At 35.4% G+C, this 19,734-nt stretch overlaps 2 protein-coding genes across 2 annotated transcripts in view; one reads left to right on the top strand and one right to left on the bottom strand.

Moving 5' to 3' along the window:
• The window catches only part of uif (sushi, von Willebrand factor type A, EGF and pentraxin domain-containing protein uif), a 115,849-nt gene extending 105,363 nt beyond the window's left edge, over positions 1-10,486 (top strand). The window contains exons 30-38 of the mRNA XM_089632408.1: positions 51-241; positions 387-560; positions 1,112-1,288; positions 1,585-1,746; positions 1,881-2,005; positions 2,199-2,349; positions 2,879-3,077; positions 4,162-4,487; positions 9,677-10,486. Of these exons, the coding sequence (XP_089488534.1) occupies positions 51-241; positions 387-560; positions 1,112-1,288; positions 1,585-1,746; positions 1,881-2,005; positions 2,199-2,349; positions 2,879-3,077; positions 4,162-4,487; positions 9,677-9,708 (1,537 nt within the window). The 3' untranslated portion in view covers positions 9,709-10,486. The remainder of the gene's footprint in view (positions 1-50; positions 242-386; positions 561-1,111; positions 1,289-1,584; positions 1,747-1,880; positions 2,006-2,198; positions 2,350-2,878; positions 3,078-4,161; positions 4,488-9,676) is intronic.
• A 1,791-nt stretch (positions 10,487-12,277) lies between these two features.
• LOC149422984 (phosphoserine aminotransferase) lies at positions 12,278-18,998 on the bottom strand. Its single transcript, XM_089632406.1, has 8 exons — positions 18,802-18,998; positions 18,002-18,132; positions 17,659-17,774; positions 17,086-17,247; positions 16,552-16,646; positions 15,106-15,275; positions 14,278-14,544; positions 12,278-12,495 (listed from the first exon to the last, which is right to left on the bottom strand). The coding sequence occupies exons 1-8, from the start codon at positions 18,850-18,852 to the stop codon at positions 12,390-12,392; spliced, it is 1,098 nt and encodes a 365-aa protein (XP_089488532.1). The 5' UTR covers positions 18,853-18,998; the 3' UTR covers positions 12,278-12,389.
• Between the last annotated feature and the right edge of the window lie 736 nt (positions 18,999-19,734).

The raw sequence follows: 19,734 nt of genomic DNA, 5'->3' as shown, positions 1-19,734 counted from the left end.
CCCTAGTAAACCATTCCATAGTATTACAATGTGTTTATTTCTGAAAACAGCGATCCAGTCATCCACTCTGGAACCAACGAACGATCAAGCGTTGAACGTCTACTTCAGAAGCTTATTCTGGAAGAGGACCAGTTTGATGTTAGAGATATTCTGCCAAACACTGTCCCTGACCCAGCCTCCTTGGAGCTGATCTCCGACTATGCCTGCCCGATGGGACAAGTTGTCATGGCTCCTGACTGCGGTAATTATAACACCATTTATAAAAATACATAAATACGAAATGTCGTTAAAAATAATAAGTATGCATGTCTGTATTAGATCTGTCATTTGTTTTGAGATAGAATAGAATATTAACATTCTGTAATAATCAATGTTTTTTTTTCCAGTACCCTGCGCAGTGGGTTCCTTCTACCACTCCCCTAGCGGCAAGTGCGTGATGTGTCCGCTGGGCAGCTACCAGTCCGAGGCCGGCCAGTTGCAGTGCCAGGCTTGTCCCGCCATCGCTGGACAGCCCGGAGTCACCAACTCTCCCGGGGCCAGGAGCGCATCTGATTGCAAAGGTAATATGTCTTAGAAACTTGGTTTAGTGTCTTTTCTCCATAAGATTAATGATATTACCATCATAACCAAAATATCAACGTGCCAGGGCTGGTTGACAGTCTTATTGTATTTATTTTTGAAGATGCATATCCAAAACATATTAATTTCACCCATATTTTGTCACTATACAACCAAAATTTAATATCTGCTTAAAATTAAAAAGTTTCTCATTCAAAAATGACAAAACTTGGACATGTGTTTTGTATTATCATTTTGTGTGTACATAAGTACTGTTATATTGAAACAATTTATTTTTAAAATTTTAATCCTATTTAAAACTATCTATTGTTAGAAAATACCTTTGACAGAGTAATGCTTGGCCATAGTGATACATTAATAATGTACTGATCAATCCCTTCAATATCACCTAAACAAAGTCATATTTTAACACTGCATACTTGTGTCTGATTATGCTACCCATACCCGTTGTTTTGTGTAATCAATCAAACTACGAATCGACTTGATGTTAAAATTCTCTCAGCCAATAAACTAATTAACCTTTTAATTCCAGAACGTTGTCCCGCTGGCAAATTTTACGATGCTGATGCCGGTCTCTGTCGCCCCTGTGGCCACGGATCCTACCAGCCGAGAGAGGGAGCCTTCACCTGCATCCCCTGCACCAGGGGACAGACCACCCGCAACCAGGAAGCCGTGTCCGCACAAGAATGCAGGGATGAGTGCCCACCTGGTATGTTTATCTCTTTATTTATTTATCACGATTTGCGTAGCAAAAGCATATAAGTAGTTTTACTGTAGTTCAACCAAAAGCAAAAGACTTTTGGTTGCCTAGCCTCATCCAGAATGAAGTGCAGTGTGAGAGGCGAGTGCAGCATGGTAAGCCATCAACGAACTACTTATAAATCATTCGCACTTTCTGCATAGTGAAAGACACGCGTCTGCGGACCTTCATTTCTTGTTGTCATAGTTTTTTACAACATTTGGTGATTCTTTAGTAAGCTAATTGAAATGATTTTATTCTATCAGGAATGCAGCTTGGAGGAAGTGGTGAATGCGAGGCTTGTCCCCGCGGAACCCTCAGAGTGGGAGGAGCCAGAGCCCTGTGCACCCCCTGCCCATCTGGCACCACCACCCTGGGCAAGGGAGCAGCCAGCCCCGACCAGTGCACGCTGCCTGTTTGCAAGCCAGGTGATACAACAATACTACATACATAATTCTATTAATTATTTATACTTGTTACTTTACAAGTTCGATCATTCATCATTCTTAAAATGACCTGAAGTCCTAATGAGTATTAATTACATAATATGAATTATTTTCAGGATCGTACCTCAATGGAACTCTTAATAACTGTGTCTCCTGTAAGAAGGGAACATACCAGCCTGATTCCCAGCAGACCAGCTGTCTGCCTTGCCCTGCCAACACAAGCACCAGGGGAACATCTGCGGTAAGTTAACCAGACTGTCATTTTATACATTGCAAGTACATAAATTCCACTGTGAAGTGTATGTATACCTTCTTCTTTATGATCGCCTAACTTAATTGTCTCTACAGCTATCTGCTGGAATTCAATAGAATACAGTCAAATATTTGATTACAAAAAGTTGACTGTAAAAGTAATGTATGTTGTTTTTTTATAGATTGCCAAGACTGAATGCTCCAACCCTTGCGAGATGGAGGGACCGGAGATGCACTGTGATGCGAACGCCTACTGCCTCCTGCTGCAAGAAACTGGAGAGTTCAAGTGCCAATGCAGGACTGGATTCAATGGAACAGGAAAGGAGTGTACAGGTTAGTAATATTTTCCACTGGCGATTTATATGTACAATTGTAACCACAAATACCTTATAAAGATAGAAACTGCCATCTCAGGAGAAACATGCAGCTGTTGAGAGAGGAAAACTCTAAACACAACTGAAGAAAAGTTGAAAAAACGTAAGACCAATTTATTTATTGTGCCGTGATGCAAAGAAGTCTGAGATACCTGGGGTGTTGAATATCATGTTGCCCAACCAAGAAACATTGCCAAACACCCAATTACAACCCTGAACTTTATTAAATCTATATCTACTGTCAAAAGAATAAAGCAAAACTTGAGAAATAGCTTATTCTTATAGGAACTAGGCCTCTAATTCAATAATAGTAACAGTACTGAAGTGAAAAGCTTTATCAATTGTCCATAGCCCAGTAGGTAAAATGCTCATCTAGCAGACACACTTTTTTTAACATGCTTAGTGAAAAGGTTTGTGCATGAATTTCAAAGCTAACCTCTTGTTACCGTGTAATTCTCTGATGTTAAACCATTTATGTATTTATTTAGATGTGTGTCTGGACTACTGCGAGAACGATGGCCAGTGCATAAAGGATTCAACAGGCCAGCCCACCTGCCGCTGTATCGGAAGCTTCACGGGCCGCCACTGCATGGAAAAGTCAGAGTTCGCCTACATCGCCGGGGGTATTGCGGGCGGTGTCATCTTCATCATCCTGATTGTGCTGCTTGTCTGGATGATTTGCGTGCGGTAAGATACTTCACATTTTAAACACATTATTATTATCAAACAATTTTTATAGTAACTTTAGTAATAAATATCAGGTCACTTAAGGCCAGTTGTCTCACTGAATTTGAACAGTTCATTCAATTTCAATTCATATTTCAAAGTTCATTTTCAATCTCTGTGAAAGGTCTATTAAAATTCTATTATTATATCAAAATGGGTCATTTCTTTCAGAGAACTAAAATAATAAGAGAACTTCAAAATTAACTTTGAAATTTTATGAATTTTTCAAATTCTGTGAAACAACTGTCCTTCAATGTTCTTTGAACTATGATAATTTTATCAATTTGTTAAAGAAAATAGTATTTTTCCACACTGACATCCGAATTTCAACAATAAGTCAAGTTCAGTATTTGAAATTCGGATTTCACCAAAACAAACCATTCCCAAAACTTTCAACTATGTAAATATCCAAGTTCATTTTTGTAAAAACAATTCAACCAATTTTCGCATATCTATAGAAAAATAAAAAAATGTATTTACAAAGATAAAAGCTCTGTAATTTTCTGTTACATATTTAATTCGCTTTACAAACTTAAAATTGTATTTCCAACCTAATTTGTACTTTTTGATTTTTTTTTTTCTTTTATATATTATAATTATGGTTTATGGTTTCCTTTGACATTCATTAATTATATTTTTTTATTCTTAAACATCAAATGCTTAGTGATTAATGATATCTAAATTATTTTTAAGAGATTCTTGCCTGTGTAGTGGAACTGATTTCATCAAAAATTATACTTTCGTTTTTGACGAAGCTCATACAATGAAACAAATAAAACATAAAAAGCAGTGTAAAATTGAATCGCGAGTCTAAATTAAAATTTAATATCTTTAGCTATCTGTGGGGTTATGAGGGTACTGCTGGTGGGTTTTCCAAACGGTTCAAAAAACTTTTACGAAACTTTCGATGCTATCGGGGTGCACAAATAAATACTTTCAAACGATTAGCCAAAGACAGCGCCTCTATCAACAAGTGTTAGCAAGGGAATCTTCTTTGAATTCAATAATTTATGATTTTATTAAAATATATTTTATCATTATACAGCGCTAATCGCAAAAAGGAACCAAAGAAGACCATGACACCCGCCATCGACCAGAACGGGTCACAGGTCAACTTCTACTACGGCGCGCACACGCCCTACGCCGAGTCTATCGCGCCCTCCCACCACTCCACCTATGCACACTACTACGACGACGAGGAAGATGGTTGGGAGATGCCAAACTTCTACAACGAAACCTACATGAAGGAGAGCCTCCACAACGGGGTCAACGGGAAGATGAACAGCTTGGCTAGATCTAATGCTAGCATCTATGGCACCAAGGAGGATCTGTATGATAGGTTAAAGAGACACGCTTATCCCGGAAAGAAAGGTTAGTTTTATTGCAAACTACGGAATTTAATGAACTGTGAATACTGTTAAATATGTGCGGAAGGTATAAAAATTTTTTTTTCTGATTCTGATCATCATTCTAAAAATGTGTAAGGGCGCCCACAGGCGAAAGACTGTAGTCGCGGCATAGTAGTTATTAAAAAAAAGTCTCCCTAGTGTCGCGTCGCTCGTGTGCTTACCTCCATATACTGTAATGGTTTTTTATGCCCACAACTGTCGCCACGACTAAAGTCTCTCCATCTGCGGGTGCTCTAATTTTTACATTTTCTTTCATAATTATTGATTTTTAAAATGATCTAAAATCGCATTCCTCAAGGGCTCCAACTGGCTACAATGTCATTATGTAGAAAATGCTACTGGCTGGTAAGACGGCTGTCACTGACGTTGGCCGGTGTGATTTCAACAACGCCATATTCATCAACAAAAACGAACATGTTGGCTGCAAATCAAAAATGTAATCTTTTAAATCGACATAGAAAATGTGTTGTGACAATGCACGTTAACATCTCCTCCGGCATCTAGCTCAGAATCATAGTTAAATATATTGCTGTTTTATACTTACCTCTTCAGCAGTATACTCTGCCTTCTCACCAATTCGGGTTGCTTGGGTGGGGACTAGGGAGGTGAATTTAATTATGAACATCTATTAATTATGAGTCTCGATTTTAATTAGGTTTGTCAAATCTTAGTACTAAATCTAAATTATACTTAGATCTACTTACATCTATAACTTAACTAGTTGTCATATGGTTCGGATCACTTCTTCACTATTCGAATTGTCATTGTTCACTGTAGCTACACTGTTGTCACTGAGTTGATTCTGTTCGATGGCCTTAGTAAGGCCGAAGTCCTAGGTGGCAGCCTCTGCAGTTCTGCAGCTCAGGCCCTCCCGGCCGCGTCTGATCACCGCACTTTCTTCGTCTCCCGCCCAACATTACGTCGCCGGGCGGAGGATAACACTTGAAAATCACTTTCTCTGACTTGACTGTAACTTCTTCATCCACCGCCCAGCATCACACCGCTGGGCGGGGAGCGCGTACTTCACCACCACTCCTGTCTCGGTGTCCTCTCTCTCCCGCCTCGATCTTGAATGTCTTTCTTTCTTGAGCTCGTAGGACCTGTCGCCCTACCCCGCACTTCTCACTTCTTTCTTTACAACCCCCGTCTGTCAACACTTTCTTTGTATTTGGGCGCACACTGCGGGACATACTCAGTTTAACGTTCATATTTATTTGTGACGAAATTTGATTCGTCACAATACCCCCTTCGTTACAAAAGAAAATTATGGTTTCCTACAAACATAATTTTCTATTTCCCTTTTCCCATATGACAACCTTCTTATCTCTAAACATGGTATATCTAAAATTATAAAAAATTCAATATTCTAAATTTAACATTTCTTACCATTACTTATCCTCATCATTTTTTTTTCTTTTTCATCATATCTCATTTTCAACGACAATCTTTTTCGCTACACGCTCTTTCAAACCAACAACAAAACTCAAGTCAAAACATTTAGCCTATCAATATAAAATAACATGAAAACAATAAAAGTGACAATAAAACACATTAAAATCAACGATGAATACTAACACCTCGACTAACATAAACACTTTTTTTTTTAACCAAGCGATCTAATCCTCTCCAGACACTTGAGGATATAAACCTTTCAATTTTTGTTTACAAATTTCTTCCCAAGCATGTGACCAAAAACTAATGACAAGATTTTAAATGACAACATGAAATGACAACATTATTAATGACAATATTATTAATGACAACATAAAATTTTCAAAGAATCAGGATAGGGAAGGTGGGAATTCATACCTACCACTTCAGTTTAATCTCCCCTCAGTTCTGCTGGCATGTCTGAAGTATAATAGAATTCCATACTTACATACGCATAACTCCTTATCAATACACGTTGATCACTTAAACCTAAACCTTAGTTGTACTTTGCAAAAGAGGCCGTTACTAATCTTTATTCACTCCTCATTTACCTAAATCTATTAACGCCTACTTCGTCGATAACAAAAACAAGAAATTTGGTGTACATACAAAGTACATCTGAAATGAAATGGATGATACAAAACTAAACAATATATGGTAACAGAGTTGTAGTGCATCTCCCGACGTGATACACAATGAAAAATTGAGCGCCAGGTAGTTTCTATTACGCGGAGAAACCACCAAAACCGGATACTCTGTCTCTCATTCAACCGCTTTTAAGATGCAACCTCAACATGTCACATTTTATCATCCCTGCTGGCCAATGCTTCAATGCATCATCCCATTTTATTTAAATTTTTCGCACTTTTACATATTTTACGGTCTTTTATCACGCGCGCAGAATTCTTTTCAGATATGGAGACGTTTGGGTACACACATACTAATTTCAACGAACGCGCGTATTTGTTCCACTCAAATCATGGAACGTTCAGTGCTCGCTTTTGTTTTCGCATTTTCGCTTGTGGACGCACTTCTACCAATACCGGTCTTTTATCACGCATGCAGACTATTCAGATATGGAGATATTTAGGTACTCTCATAGTAATTTCGTCAAACATGCATATTTGTACCACTCAAATCGTGGAACGTTCAGTGCTCCTTTACGTTTCCGTTCGCATTTCACATTTTTTAACTTGTGGACGCACCTCTACCAACACCGGTCTTTTATCACGCACGCAGATTACTTTTTAGATATGGAGACATTTAGGTACTCTCATACTAAGTTCATCCAACGTGAGTATTTGTACCTCACAAATCGTGTCGGTGGTAAGTGCTCCAATTCGTAACTAACGCAGTTCGTCATCACATTCGCACGCGCCTTTTTATTTTCTCATCTGCGCAGACTACTATCCGAAACATTGCGAGACTTTAGATACAAGATAATGTACGGTTTCGCCGAACGAAGATATTTGTTTTCCTCAAATCGCGTCAAGTGAATGCGCCTTAACCCTTTCTCTCCCCTCTCTATCGGTCGCCTTCTGCCATCAATTTTTAATTATCGGATTTTTACCGAACACATAAAATTGATCGAAATTGTGGTATGAAAATGAATTTCTCCGAATGACATATAGAAAATACATTGTTATTCTTATGCCGTTCATACACAGCAATTCTAGATTTGCTGACTCAGCTCACCTCACCTCTTTGATTTGATGACCTTTGTCAACGGGACAAATATATAATCCTTACTCGGGGTCAAACACCCCTGCCTAAAACGCAACAAAAAATAAACTCCAATGGGTACCCTAAAATCACTATCATTAATACATTTTAACAACAAAAAAATTAGCCACTTGACATCTCCCGACTTAGTTGTTTTATAAAAAATGTAACATTCCTGAAAATATCTATCGGTGATGAGAGAATTAACGATCTCCAGGTACCTACAGTCCCAAATCTGTCGAAACGCCGAGTTTGTTTGATAATGATTTAACTGCCCCCCGACAAAAAATAGCACTTGACATGCATCTGACTTTATCACAGAACATTTGTTTACACTATACAAAAAAACGAAACACCCAAGCAACGGTAACTCGAGACACAACATGACAAGAGCGAGAAAAATAACACAAAATTCAATATAAATTAGAACATGCAAATATTTACCTTTGTTCAGGGATGGGTTTTAAGAATGTCAATAACATTAGTGATAGATATAGTAAAATATCTAAAACCGCTTCACATTGGGCGCCATTGTGACAAATAGATGTTAACACATTGTCCGCAGCTAGCTCTGAATAATACTTAAATATATTGCTGTTTTATACTTACCTCTTCAGCAGTATACTCTGCCTTCTCACCAATTCGGGTTGCTTGGGTGGGGACTAGGGAGGTGAATTTAATTATGAACATCTATTAATTATGAGTCTCGATTTTAATTAGGTTTGTCAAATCTTAGTACTAAATCTAAATTATACTTAGATCTACTTACATCTATAACTTAACTAGTTGTCATATGGTTCGGATCACTTCTTCACTATTCGCATTGTCATTGTTCACTGTAGCTACACTGTTGTCACTGAGTTGATTCTGTTCGATGGCCTTAGTAAGGCCGAAGTCCTAGGTGGCAGCCTCTGCAGTTCTGCAGCTCAGGCCCTCCCGGCCGCGTCTGATCACCGCACTTTCTTCGTCTCCCGCCCAACATTACGTCGCCGGGCGGAGGATAACACTTGAAAATCACTTTCTCTGACTTGACTGTAACTTCTTCATCCACCGCCCAGCATCACACCGCTGGGCGGGGAGCGCGTACTTCACCACCACTCCTGTCTCGGTGTCCTCTCTCTCCCGCCTCGATCTTGAATGTCTTTCTTTCTTGAGCTCGTAGGACCTGTCGCCCTACCCCGCACTTCTCACTTCTTTCTTTACAACCCCCGTCTGTCAACACTTTCTTTGTATTTGGGCGCACACTGCGGGACATACTCAGTTTAACGTTCATATTTATTTGTGACGAAATTTGATTCGTCACAGTGTTCATCAATATAAAAATACATTCGTAATTTTTTTCGATTATAATAAAAACCAGTGAAAATACCCTATTGCTCAATGGTTTCGGTTGCCGAAAATTCTCATCTTCGAATACCGATTACAGCAATAGCCTTCTTTGTCATATGATTTCCTATGCATATATGTAATTTTAAAATTAATATTTTCTTGATTTTATACTTCTTCCCCTTTCTCTTGAAAGTCTTGGACACATTTTCTTGTTTATTTATTTATGTGCTCTAATTTAAGACTTACTATTTCAAGCTTGTCACATTTATAGATATCTACATAATATAAGTACCTATACATACATAAGTATATCTAAATAGCCAAGTTTTATATCGCCTTCCTCTTCACCCTTCTCTTTCTCATCCTCATTTTCTTCTACCTCCCAACATTGCCTGACTAATGGTGTCATAGACTACTGACTATATACCATCTGACTAAGCAGTGAAATCACCGTATTTTCTTTAAAAAAATATATTTAATAAATTATAACTTGGCCAATAGTTGAGTAAAACTAGTCCACAAATATTTCTCTTGAATTTACTATATCAAATGTCTCTGCCTACTATTCTGTCTCTAAAAACATAAAGTTTACGACCTAGTGATATGAAAATAAAGTGATTAGATAACCCAGCAACTGCTGTAAAATAATAATGTGTTTGTTTCTTGCAGATAAGAGTGACAGTGATAGTGACGGCCAGTGAACTTGGTGCGTTGGATATCTGTGAAACCACTCCAGTCATTTCAGGAAACATCACCAACCATGTCACACCATTAAAGACTCTATGAAATACTCAAATAACCACTGTTTTAGTTTGGATAGAAGTGAGTGAATATTAAATCGGGTGAAATGCCTTGTTGGACAATGCCGCAAAAGCAGGCTTTAATATTACAATAGAAATTATATAATTAAAAGTATATCGCTCTTAATACCATACGTTATTTACATTCCAATTATTATTATTATTATGTCAAGAGTTTTTTACTGGAATAGAAATGATCTGCCCTTTGAAATCTGAGTTAAAAATTAATTGAGCGATTTATGTTTTGTATGCGACTTTCCTCAAGTATTGAAGAAAGCAACAAAATTTTTATTCATGTTTATGGCTATATTTGATATGCCTTTATAACTGGGTCTCCGTCAGTGAACAAATAATAAAAAAAAAACAATGCTCAAAAGTATGTAGAATATAAGCGGGCACTGCCATAAGAGAATTCATAGATCAAATTAGGTTAATGTTTAGTTAGTGTGGTACTTCGGCAACATTGCTTATAGAAATATTATTTGTTCAGGTGTAAAACATTATTATTTGCGTTCAGTTGAAACATTGTTATGTCATTTATAATTTCAATGTCGACTGACATTGAAAATAAAACATACGCTCATAAAATCAAATAAATTAAATTAAACTTTTTTTAATTTTATCACATACTGTTCCAAAGAGTGAAGGAATGTCAAATATTCAATCAGGTAGTTAGGGTACTAACCAGAGGCGGATTTTCAGTCTTGGCCGCCCTAGGCCCTAAGGCCCCAGACCATGTAGCCGCCCCTTTCTCAGTACCCATCATATTGACCAGGAGTATCCAAACTTTTCAGTAAGTTCCTAGGGTCAAAACCGTTTTAATTTTCCTGCCATTATCATTCATGGTTCATGGGGTGAGATTTGTCCAGGTCTTGGCGGCGGATACGTCTGCCCACCTGCTGCGTGGCGGGCCGGATCGAGAGAGACTGGGTGAGGGAGGCCTTTTGACCTTTCCAGTCGGACTATCTTGACCCATCGCCTTGCACCGCAGTTGGAGGGATGTATTCATACGTATGTCACTCCTGGACACACTAATCCCCAGATTCCTACCCACCCCTCATACATTTTCCTTTTCAGAACTTCCTATCCTTCCCTTCCTTAAAAAGACCCTCCACACAGCATCACCTAAGATGACATAGGTCGTGAGGGAAAATATTTTCCTCAAAGCCTCCTGTGTGGAATTAATATAAAAAAATACGCTTGCTAAATTCGCTAGTTCAATTACTGTATAATTGTCGATTGTCGTGCGCTTTGTGCTGTGTGTGAACACGCTCTTGCATATCGCTATTTCGTACGAAGAATATTTAGGTACTTAGGAAGTAATTTCTTGTTATCATCTGTGACTTTTTTGTCACGATTGGCCGCCCCTAATATCTGGCCGCCCTAGGCCCGGGCCTACATAGGCCTAAGGGCAAATCCGCCTCTGGTACTAACGTATTATTGAGAAGTATTTTATGAAAAGGTGTTGACAACCATTTTCTCAGCATAATATGTTTTACACTTGAATATTTCACATGTTAATAATTAGCAACCCTCGCCAATGTACCACACATTATGGTGTATTTTATGTCTAGTGTTAAGTATATATTTTTTATGTAAACTAACCAATAATTTTGTTAACTGTAAAATATTTTAGTATTGTATCATGTCTGTGGCAGGTATTTAAAAAGATAAACAACGAATTACGCACTTTGTAAATAACCCTTTTATAATTATTATTTATGTGAAGAACTTAATTTTTTTTTATTGACATACCTATATGTATTATTGTGAGTAAAATTTGAAATGTTTTAAAACAAAGCAATTATAAAAAGCATTAACTTTTTTCTTTGTGTACATATATCTTTTGTGGTAATATATATTATAATTTCATCATTGTTTTTCTTTTAAAATCTGATTTCAAATGCAACGCAAATATTTTGAGAACCTCAACTCATAACAAATAATAGTGTAGCGTAACATTACATATTATTAATTATGCATTTTTTTTAAACATTTGTTATTACATTACCATCTTGGAACCTTGATATGAAATCAGTAATGATAATAATTCATATCCATATTTATTTATGTACTATAGCTTTTACAAACGAATTAGATATACTAAAAACATATATATTTACGTAATATGCATCGAAATGAGTACCTTAACATAAGAAAATCTATGGTTTGTGAAATTATAACACATTATGAAGTTCTTGACGAGAGAAATCAAGAACACTATCCGTGTTAAATCGAAATAATTTTTAATCTCTGAATAAAAAACATGTTTTAATTGTTATGGTTAACTTTTTATTCACTTACCAGTCAATTTTGTTATTTAATTGTTTTTTTTTTGCATCTTAGATAGTATTTTCAAATATGTATGTACATTAGTTTTTGTATAATTTCAGTCCAGACAATAATAATTATTGTTTTCATGCTAATAATACATAATATGAAGCTATGTATGAAAATAAATGAACTGATATATTTTTCAAAAAGTTTTTTATTATTTGTTTTTCCGCCATAATTTTTTTATAAAGCAGTATTTTATGTATAGTATTACTGGAATGAAAATGCAATGGACGAAGGATTTTAAATCACTTGTCATTATTCAGCTGGAAGTCTTTCATGTATGCTGTCAATGCTTCAACATTGGCTATTGTCACAGCATTGTAAATGGATGCTCGAATTCCACCAACAGATCTAAAAATGCAATAAAAACAGTATTAAAGCAATGAAAATTTAGAAACAGGTGAAATGATTGAATGGGAGACACAAGATCTACAATTTACACCAAGTAACGCAGGAAAAAGACAACTGGCAGAGCTTTATCGAAGTATGAAAAGGAAAACACAATTATTTGTTTTTCAACCCCTAATATTTCTCAATTTCCATGTTATAGTGTAACATCGAAATTGAGTGTAATATTGAATAAATAAATAAATTTATTACAATCTCTGGATCAAATTTTTTTTTAAGGAAGTGTTTCTTTTTATTAATTGCAATTTTTTAAGGATTAAGGAAATACGCTGTTTGGCTTGAACTATAAAAAAAGATAAAAATAAAAACTTGATCTGGGGTCTAGCATGGTCAATTCAATAACTTAATAATATCGTTCCACACGTTAGGCAAGTGGATAGCCAAGCCGATATTAACGGTGAAATAAAATCATCTTTCAATGGCAACACCGGCGGGTATTGTCTATGGGTTGACATTCCTAAACTTCAATGGCTACACCAAAATACGAATAAATTGACAATGTCAAATTGAAATACACTCACTGTCTCACGTTGACTGTCTGCTGTACATACTCTGTGACATCAAAAATGGACTTAATTGGTCAATGAGGTCTTTATCCATCCAACTCATATTCTTTTTGTGAGTCATATAGGTACAATGATTTTCAATTCTATGAGTTCTGTTTATTCTCCATTCATTAATAAGTCAGTGATTTTGCATAATGAATGACATTATTCAAAAAGTTGTATATACAGTTAACCGAAGTTCACTGACAGCCAAAAATTAATTAGCGCTTAATTAGGCGGCTTTTGTCTTCCGGCTGTCGGAACCAATTGCTGATCATGCTTACATATACAACCAAACCATAGATGACGGATTTAGTTCATATTGTATTAACCCCTCCGACTTTTCGCGAACTTGAAGCTAAGATGTCTTTACCGAAATGTCAATTTCACGAAAACGTTGTGTTATTACCGCCTCACAATCAAAGCTCTATAAATGAAACATTACTGAACGGAGCCGAATAGTAAAAACTGTTTTAGAAAGGTTACAAAATAGGCTTTCAAATTGTTGTATCATAAATAAATATTAACATTTGTAAATATTTAAATTTAGAATGGAAACATGAAAAAATTGTAAAAATGACTCACCTGTAATGTTTTATGTAAAAACGATACTAAAATCACGGATAATGTAAAAAAAAACACTTATTTCACCGTACAAATGTACAATAAACAATTCTGTCACTTCACTTTTTGACCATTTCATACAAAATATATTTTTAAAAAAATAATTAAACTTGCGAGGCGGGTCGGCACGTCAAACGGCTTTCTTGGCGTCGTTTTACGATTTGGCGGGTAAAATTTGCTTCCACTGAGTAGGTCTTTTTACGGGTTTCTATGGATAACTTTGAATAGAGATGTGAAGCTTCATTCAATACGAATATTCTACTTTTTGTTTTAGGGATGTCACTAGAAGAATAACGGAGTTATGACGATTTTTGTGGAAACACACGCGTTGACGTGTAAACACGCTTATTGTACTTGACTGCTATCGTTATTTTATCGTGTATATCTGCTTACGTTGCTGACCGGTTAATATAAGGTTTTGTCGATCGACCTTTCTAGATACCCAGAGGCTCGCATCAAACAAACATCTCTTGCGTGATTATCTTCTCATATCTAACTATTTTTGAATTCAGCCATTCACAATTTGATAACAAAGCAGTTACAAAATATCTCATACCTATGACCCTTTAGTTGCAGCATCCCAAGTTTGGAGGCCCCCTTCAAGAAATCATCTTCCAACTGTTCATTGGGGCTTCCCCTCCCGATTCTGAAGGGAACATTCATCTTACTGCGAGCCGTGCTGTGGACTGGGCAAGAGTAAAATCCCTTGGAGCTATCAATCAGCTCATAGAGCATGGATGATTTCCTGATGGCGTTTTGCTGCATTCCTTCCACGCCGCCATTCTTCTTGATCCATTTGAAAACTTCTCCCATGACATAGATTCTGAAATTTACATTATTATCACATCAAATAAATTTTAGAGAAGTGGTTCCTCTACAACAGTTGTGCGACAAAATTTAGAAACCAAGTTATCCATTTTTAGTAAAAAATTGAACTATATATATATATTTTTTTTTGTAATTTGTTTTTTATATACATATATGTATACACAATATATTATTTACAATACCTACTTTAAATCTTTAAAGCTTAAACAAACTCTGGGAGTAATTAGATTAGTAAGAAGATCACCCCTGAATTGATTATAATATTATATTATGTAAGTAGGTACCCACATTATTTTTAGGTAAAGAGTACCAAACTTACTTGGAGTGAAATATCCAATGACTACATAACTAAATAAAGAAATATCCAACGATTAATAAATTATGTGATTCAAATTGTTTGAGTAAGAAATGAATATTAGCCAGAGAGCAATAATAATTAATAAAACGTTTTCAATTGATATTAAAGCATACGCACTCAATTTCATAGATGATAGTTATAACTGAAAGAAAGTTTACAATAGAGCCCTTGGAGGCAGGGCAATGTTGGTTTACTTACGAGAAGCAGGGCGGTGTATTGTACACAGAGTTCTCAGTGACCATCGTTTTGAAGTCCAAAACTGAAGGGGTGATAGGGAGAGCTGCTCCCAACAGGTCTTCCCTGATGATGAGCAGTGTCACTCCGGATGGTCCAATGTTCTTTTGGGCGCCAGCGTATATGACGCCAAACTAAAACAACAAAAAAATAACAAACTGTAAGTTTCTACCCAGCTTCACTAGAATTCCAAACATTATTTTCTTGTAAAAAATATGGAACAACCATATTTGTTTGCTTACATAATATTACAACATTACATAAATTGTTGTAAAAGTACTCTCGACACATTTGGTATGTAGTACTGAAAATCTTATAAAGTCACTGTAGGTTGCAAAGAATATAATATGTCGAATTTTTGATGCTCAGTATTCAGATAACGGGTCGCTCTCTCCGTAGATGAATTCAGATACTAATTTGAATAACTCGCCCGACAATGCAACAAGTTGTTGCGACGTCCCCGAATGTGGGACTCCGGCATAAATATGTTGATTTGTACCAGAATCTCACTATTCAATACATGGTTGATTGATTAAAAATTAATATTTTAACAGAACAAAACGTTTCTAGTAAATGGTAGTTTGTTATTGTAGTGGTAGAATAAAATGAGATGAATATAAAAAAATATGGATACATTCCACGGATGCGTGAAATTAAAAAGCTAAGAATTTTCTATGAATTCTTTCAATGTTTAAAATGTAAGTTTATTCATACGGGGCCCAATAACACAGTTCGACTCCAATACGCTTAGTACTACATATGTAGTAGGTTGTAACGGAGTCTTAATGTTAATATGGCAATATGGCATATTGCCTTTTTTTCAGTTAAATTCATATTTCAAAAATCCGTACGTAGATCATGATGGAAAGACTTTCAGCTTAAAATTAGAGTTCACTCATAAATTCCAGTAAAAAAAATTGAATAAATTTCACTGTTCAAGAATGTTTACTCCTTCAGAAAACAAATTGCTGCTTTATACATAGTTAACTTTATACATAAGTAAAGCGCAGTTGAAGTGAAATACATAACACATAACTGCACTTTAATATAATAATATTATAGTGCAGTTTTGTGTTATGTTTATTTTTTCCGACTTTATGTGCGGGTTAAATCTTCCCCACAGGAAAAACTAAACCCTTCCACACACTTTTCCATAAATAATCATCTAGTCAATCCACATTATGCAAGTGCATTATATAAGCATAATAACTACAAGAACAACACGTCAAATCACCAGAGATCAAATGGGAAAATAATTCACCGACTGCAGATATTTTCATATCAGAGGGTTCGGCTCGGTAGAACTTCTAATTGGACCTATAAATCCTACTGATCCCTCAATATAAATAAATAGAGGAATTATTATTATTAATGTTTCCAAAAAATGTTTTTTCTTTTATTTTTACTTACCTTGGAAACGTCAATACTTCTAGACATGATATTTGAAGACATGTCAGCTACCAGTGGAACTCCTTTGGTATCGGGAATGAAGGAATATTCAACTCCTGAAAGTAAAAGAACATGTTGGTTTCATTATCTTTTCTCACCAACCATTATCTTATATTTATTGACTGCTGCATACGGTTCCATGATAACTCAGCACAATGACATTTCAATGCACTTTTAAAAAGTGATTTAAAGTCATTAAAAGCGATGAAATAAACTACATACATAACATTTAAACCTAACCTATTTAATCTACTTTTTGTTTAATTACTTTTCATGACTTTATATCACTTTTTAAAGGTATGTTGTAATGTTGTAATTGTCATTTTGATGAGTTATCCGGTCACTGCTGCATGCATATAAGTCTTCTTTGTGGTTCTTACCAAGAATTTCATTATAATTTAAGAAGCTGACTTTTAATACTGCTGCTTTAGTACATGTGTATTTTTATCTGCCTTATATAGTGTACAAACCAATAATATTGTTCTTGTAACTTACCATGAACAGTTTCATTAAAGCAAATATGCACATAGGATGCATTAGGGTCTAGTTTCCAGCTTTCTTGAGAGGCAATGCTTGTGTACTTGTCGGGTTTTGGAATAACCAAGTTAATGTTTCCATATTTCTTCGCCTCTTGAGCAGCCTTTGATGACCACAGCCCTGAAATATGACAGTTCTGATTGTAGAGCATTTGAAAATTAAAGAATATTGTAAAAAATTGCAGAACAATTTTGTATCTTCAAATGGACATTAAGGCGGCCCGCGGGCGACTTTAGTTGCAGAGACAGTTGCGTTTCAACAGTTGCGGGTGTGCACACGAATCTGAGAGATTTTTTTAGTTGGGAGACTTTTTTTAAATTTGTTTGAATTTTAAAATAGTTTCCAGCTGTCGCCGCAACTTAAGTTTCTCATCTGCGGGCGGCCTAAAAATCTTAGCACAAATCAATATTCAAATTACAAATTTGGTATAAATTTTACTTTTCATCATGAGGAAAACTGTTTTAAAATCATCAGTCCACATATAAAATTAGAGAAAATGAAACATGTGTTTTACAAATTAATAACTCTTACCTGTAACAACGTAATCAGCCACGCCAGTTCTAGATATCAGATTCATTGGAACGGCTGCAAACATACCAGTTCCACCTCCTTGCAAGAATGCTATTTTGTAATTTGGGGGCACATTCCTGAAAATATACAATACAAAAGCGCATGTGAAGTTTAACATAATATTTTAATTCATTCATTGAATTGTTTAAATTATAATAATTAGTTTAATAGGTACATACTTGCATTATTGTTATTGTGTTTTATTTATAGAACTCCTCTTATTTCTTTTCTTATTAGTAAATCTAGTTTAATAATATTATTATTTAGTCTTGCGAGTATTTTAGGAAAAAAGATAGGTACTTACATTAATTCTCTGACCAGATTTTGACAATCTTCATTTATTTTAGTGTAATGAGAAGATCGGTGGCTCATTTCCATTACACTAATCTTTGAATCTCCATATTTAATCAGTTCTTTTTGCACAGCTTCTAGAACCTATAATACATAGAATAAGGAAGAATAATAAAACAAATAAGAACATTTCTTGGATAATAGAAAAATATCTGTTTCAAAACCAACTATGGGGGGTGTTTTTATTATTTTTAAATGTTTCAATAAAATCTGATTCCAAACATAAATTGTATGATAACTGGGTAGGTACATACTGTGATAGCTCTAAATTATTTTCCCTAGCAACATAAAAAAATTACGATGGGAAGTCCCGATTTCACCATTCTCTTCCCGCCTATAGGTTTTTAATTTTGCGCAATAATTCAAACTTTCAGCATTTGCTACCCTCTCGAAAAATTGCAAATTAACTACGCCTCCATAACTAATAACAGGTAGTCGTGCAATGTAGGTCCTAATTTAATTGAATATTTTGAATTTTAAACTACAAGTATTTTCAAACAGGTCTCCAGTAGGTAGAATTCGTTGTCGAACTAAAAAAAGGTAATAGCGTATAATTACAGCGGTATCCCATAGGCATTCGTACCGTCTCTTTCTTACATTATAAGATAGGTACATGAAAAGCATACGAAATACATTTCCTACGTCTATCTTCTTCATTTTCAATATCAAAATTACAAGCAAAGGTTTGTTTTCTGCGAACTACTGAAATTAATTGAAATAATAAGGAATCTTTAAATTTATTTTCATTCTTACCGTTTCGGGCAACTTAGCCGGGCCGGCACCAAAATTCACGACACTCGCCATTGTAATTGAACTTGAAATGAACGAACTGAAGTTCTGAACACAGAACAAACCAATCAAAAACTAAGAAGACAACTGAACAACTGGTTTGAAACACGTCTACCCTCACCCAAACTGCTCCGAAGGTTGAAAAATTCAGTAGTCGGAAACCTATCTGAAATCTGCACAAAAAAACTAACTTTTAATTCTCTGCCCAAAATGTCGCATACCGTTTGCCCTAATACTATTTGGAACGTTGTCTGGACTCGAAGCCACGCCAACAAATAATCAAATGTCGACTGAATCACTTTACTGTGTCACGTTTCATGTTACGAACATAATTTATACGAATAGTGTAACTCAATAATGGAATGAACTCGTGTGGTTCAAGGTTGGATAATTATTAAAGAAACATTTCAATAGTTACAAGAATTGTTTATTATTATCTCAAACTATTATTAAATAGATTATAGAACGAAGGACAATTGAACAGTTTGTGTTTCTTGCTTTAGACGTAAATCTTTCGGTAATAATAGCTATAACTCTTGAGTGGTACTTATATTTTTATTGACACATTTGTGCCGTGATTGGTTTATTTATGTTTGTGTCTATTAAAAAGAATGGATTTGATTTTGAAGAGAAGCGGTTGAATGAAAATTGTTCTCATTTAGACCAACATAAAACTCACTTTTATAATACAAATGGGGTGATTTTAAATACTCAAGAGTTATAGCTATAAAAGTGAGTTTTATGTTGGTGTCTTGTTGGTGCATGTTGATGTAATGAGAACAATTTTCATTCAACCGTTTCTCTTCAAAATCAAATCCATTCTTTTTTAGGCACAAAAGTGTCAACAAAAATACAAGTACCTAGGTAAACACATTAAACAGGGAATTTTGAATTTGA

Source organism: Hesperophylax consimilis, chromosome 6 (genome assembly GCF_061612785.1).
Source record: "Hesperophylax consimilis isolate HC1 chromosome 6, BYU_Hcon_1.0, whole genome shotgun sequence".
Lineage (NCBI taxonomy): Eukaryota > Metazoa > Arthropoda > Insecta > Trichoptera > Limnephilidae > Hesperophylax > Hesperophylax consimilis.
This window is presented reverse-complemented; position numbering and strand designations above follow the sequence as displayed.

Coding starts and splice junctions, on each gene's coding strand:
- LOC149422984 (XM_089632406.1), bottom strand. CDS start 18,852: ATGGCGAGTGTCGTGAATTTTGGTGCCGGCCCGGCTAAGTTGCCCGAA. Junction 17,775..18,001: donor AATCTGGTCAGAGAATTAAT/GTAAGTACCTAT, acceptor GTATATTTTCAG/GAATGTGCCCCCAAATTACA. Junction 16,647..17,085: donor CTTTAATGAAACTGTTCATG/GTAAGTTACAAG, acceptor TTTTACTTTCAG/GAGTTGAATATTCCTTCATT.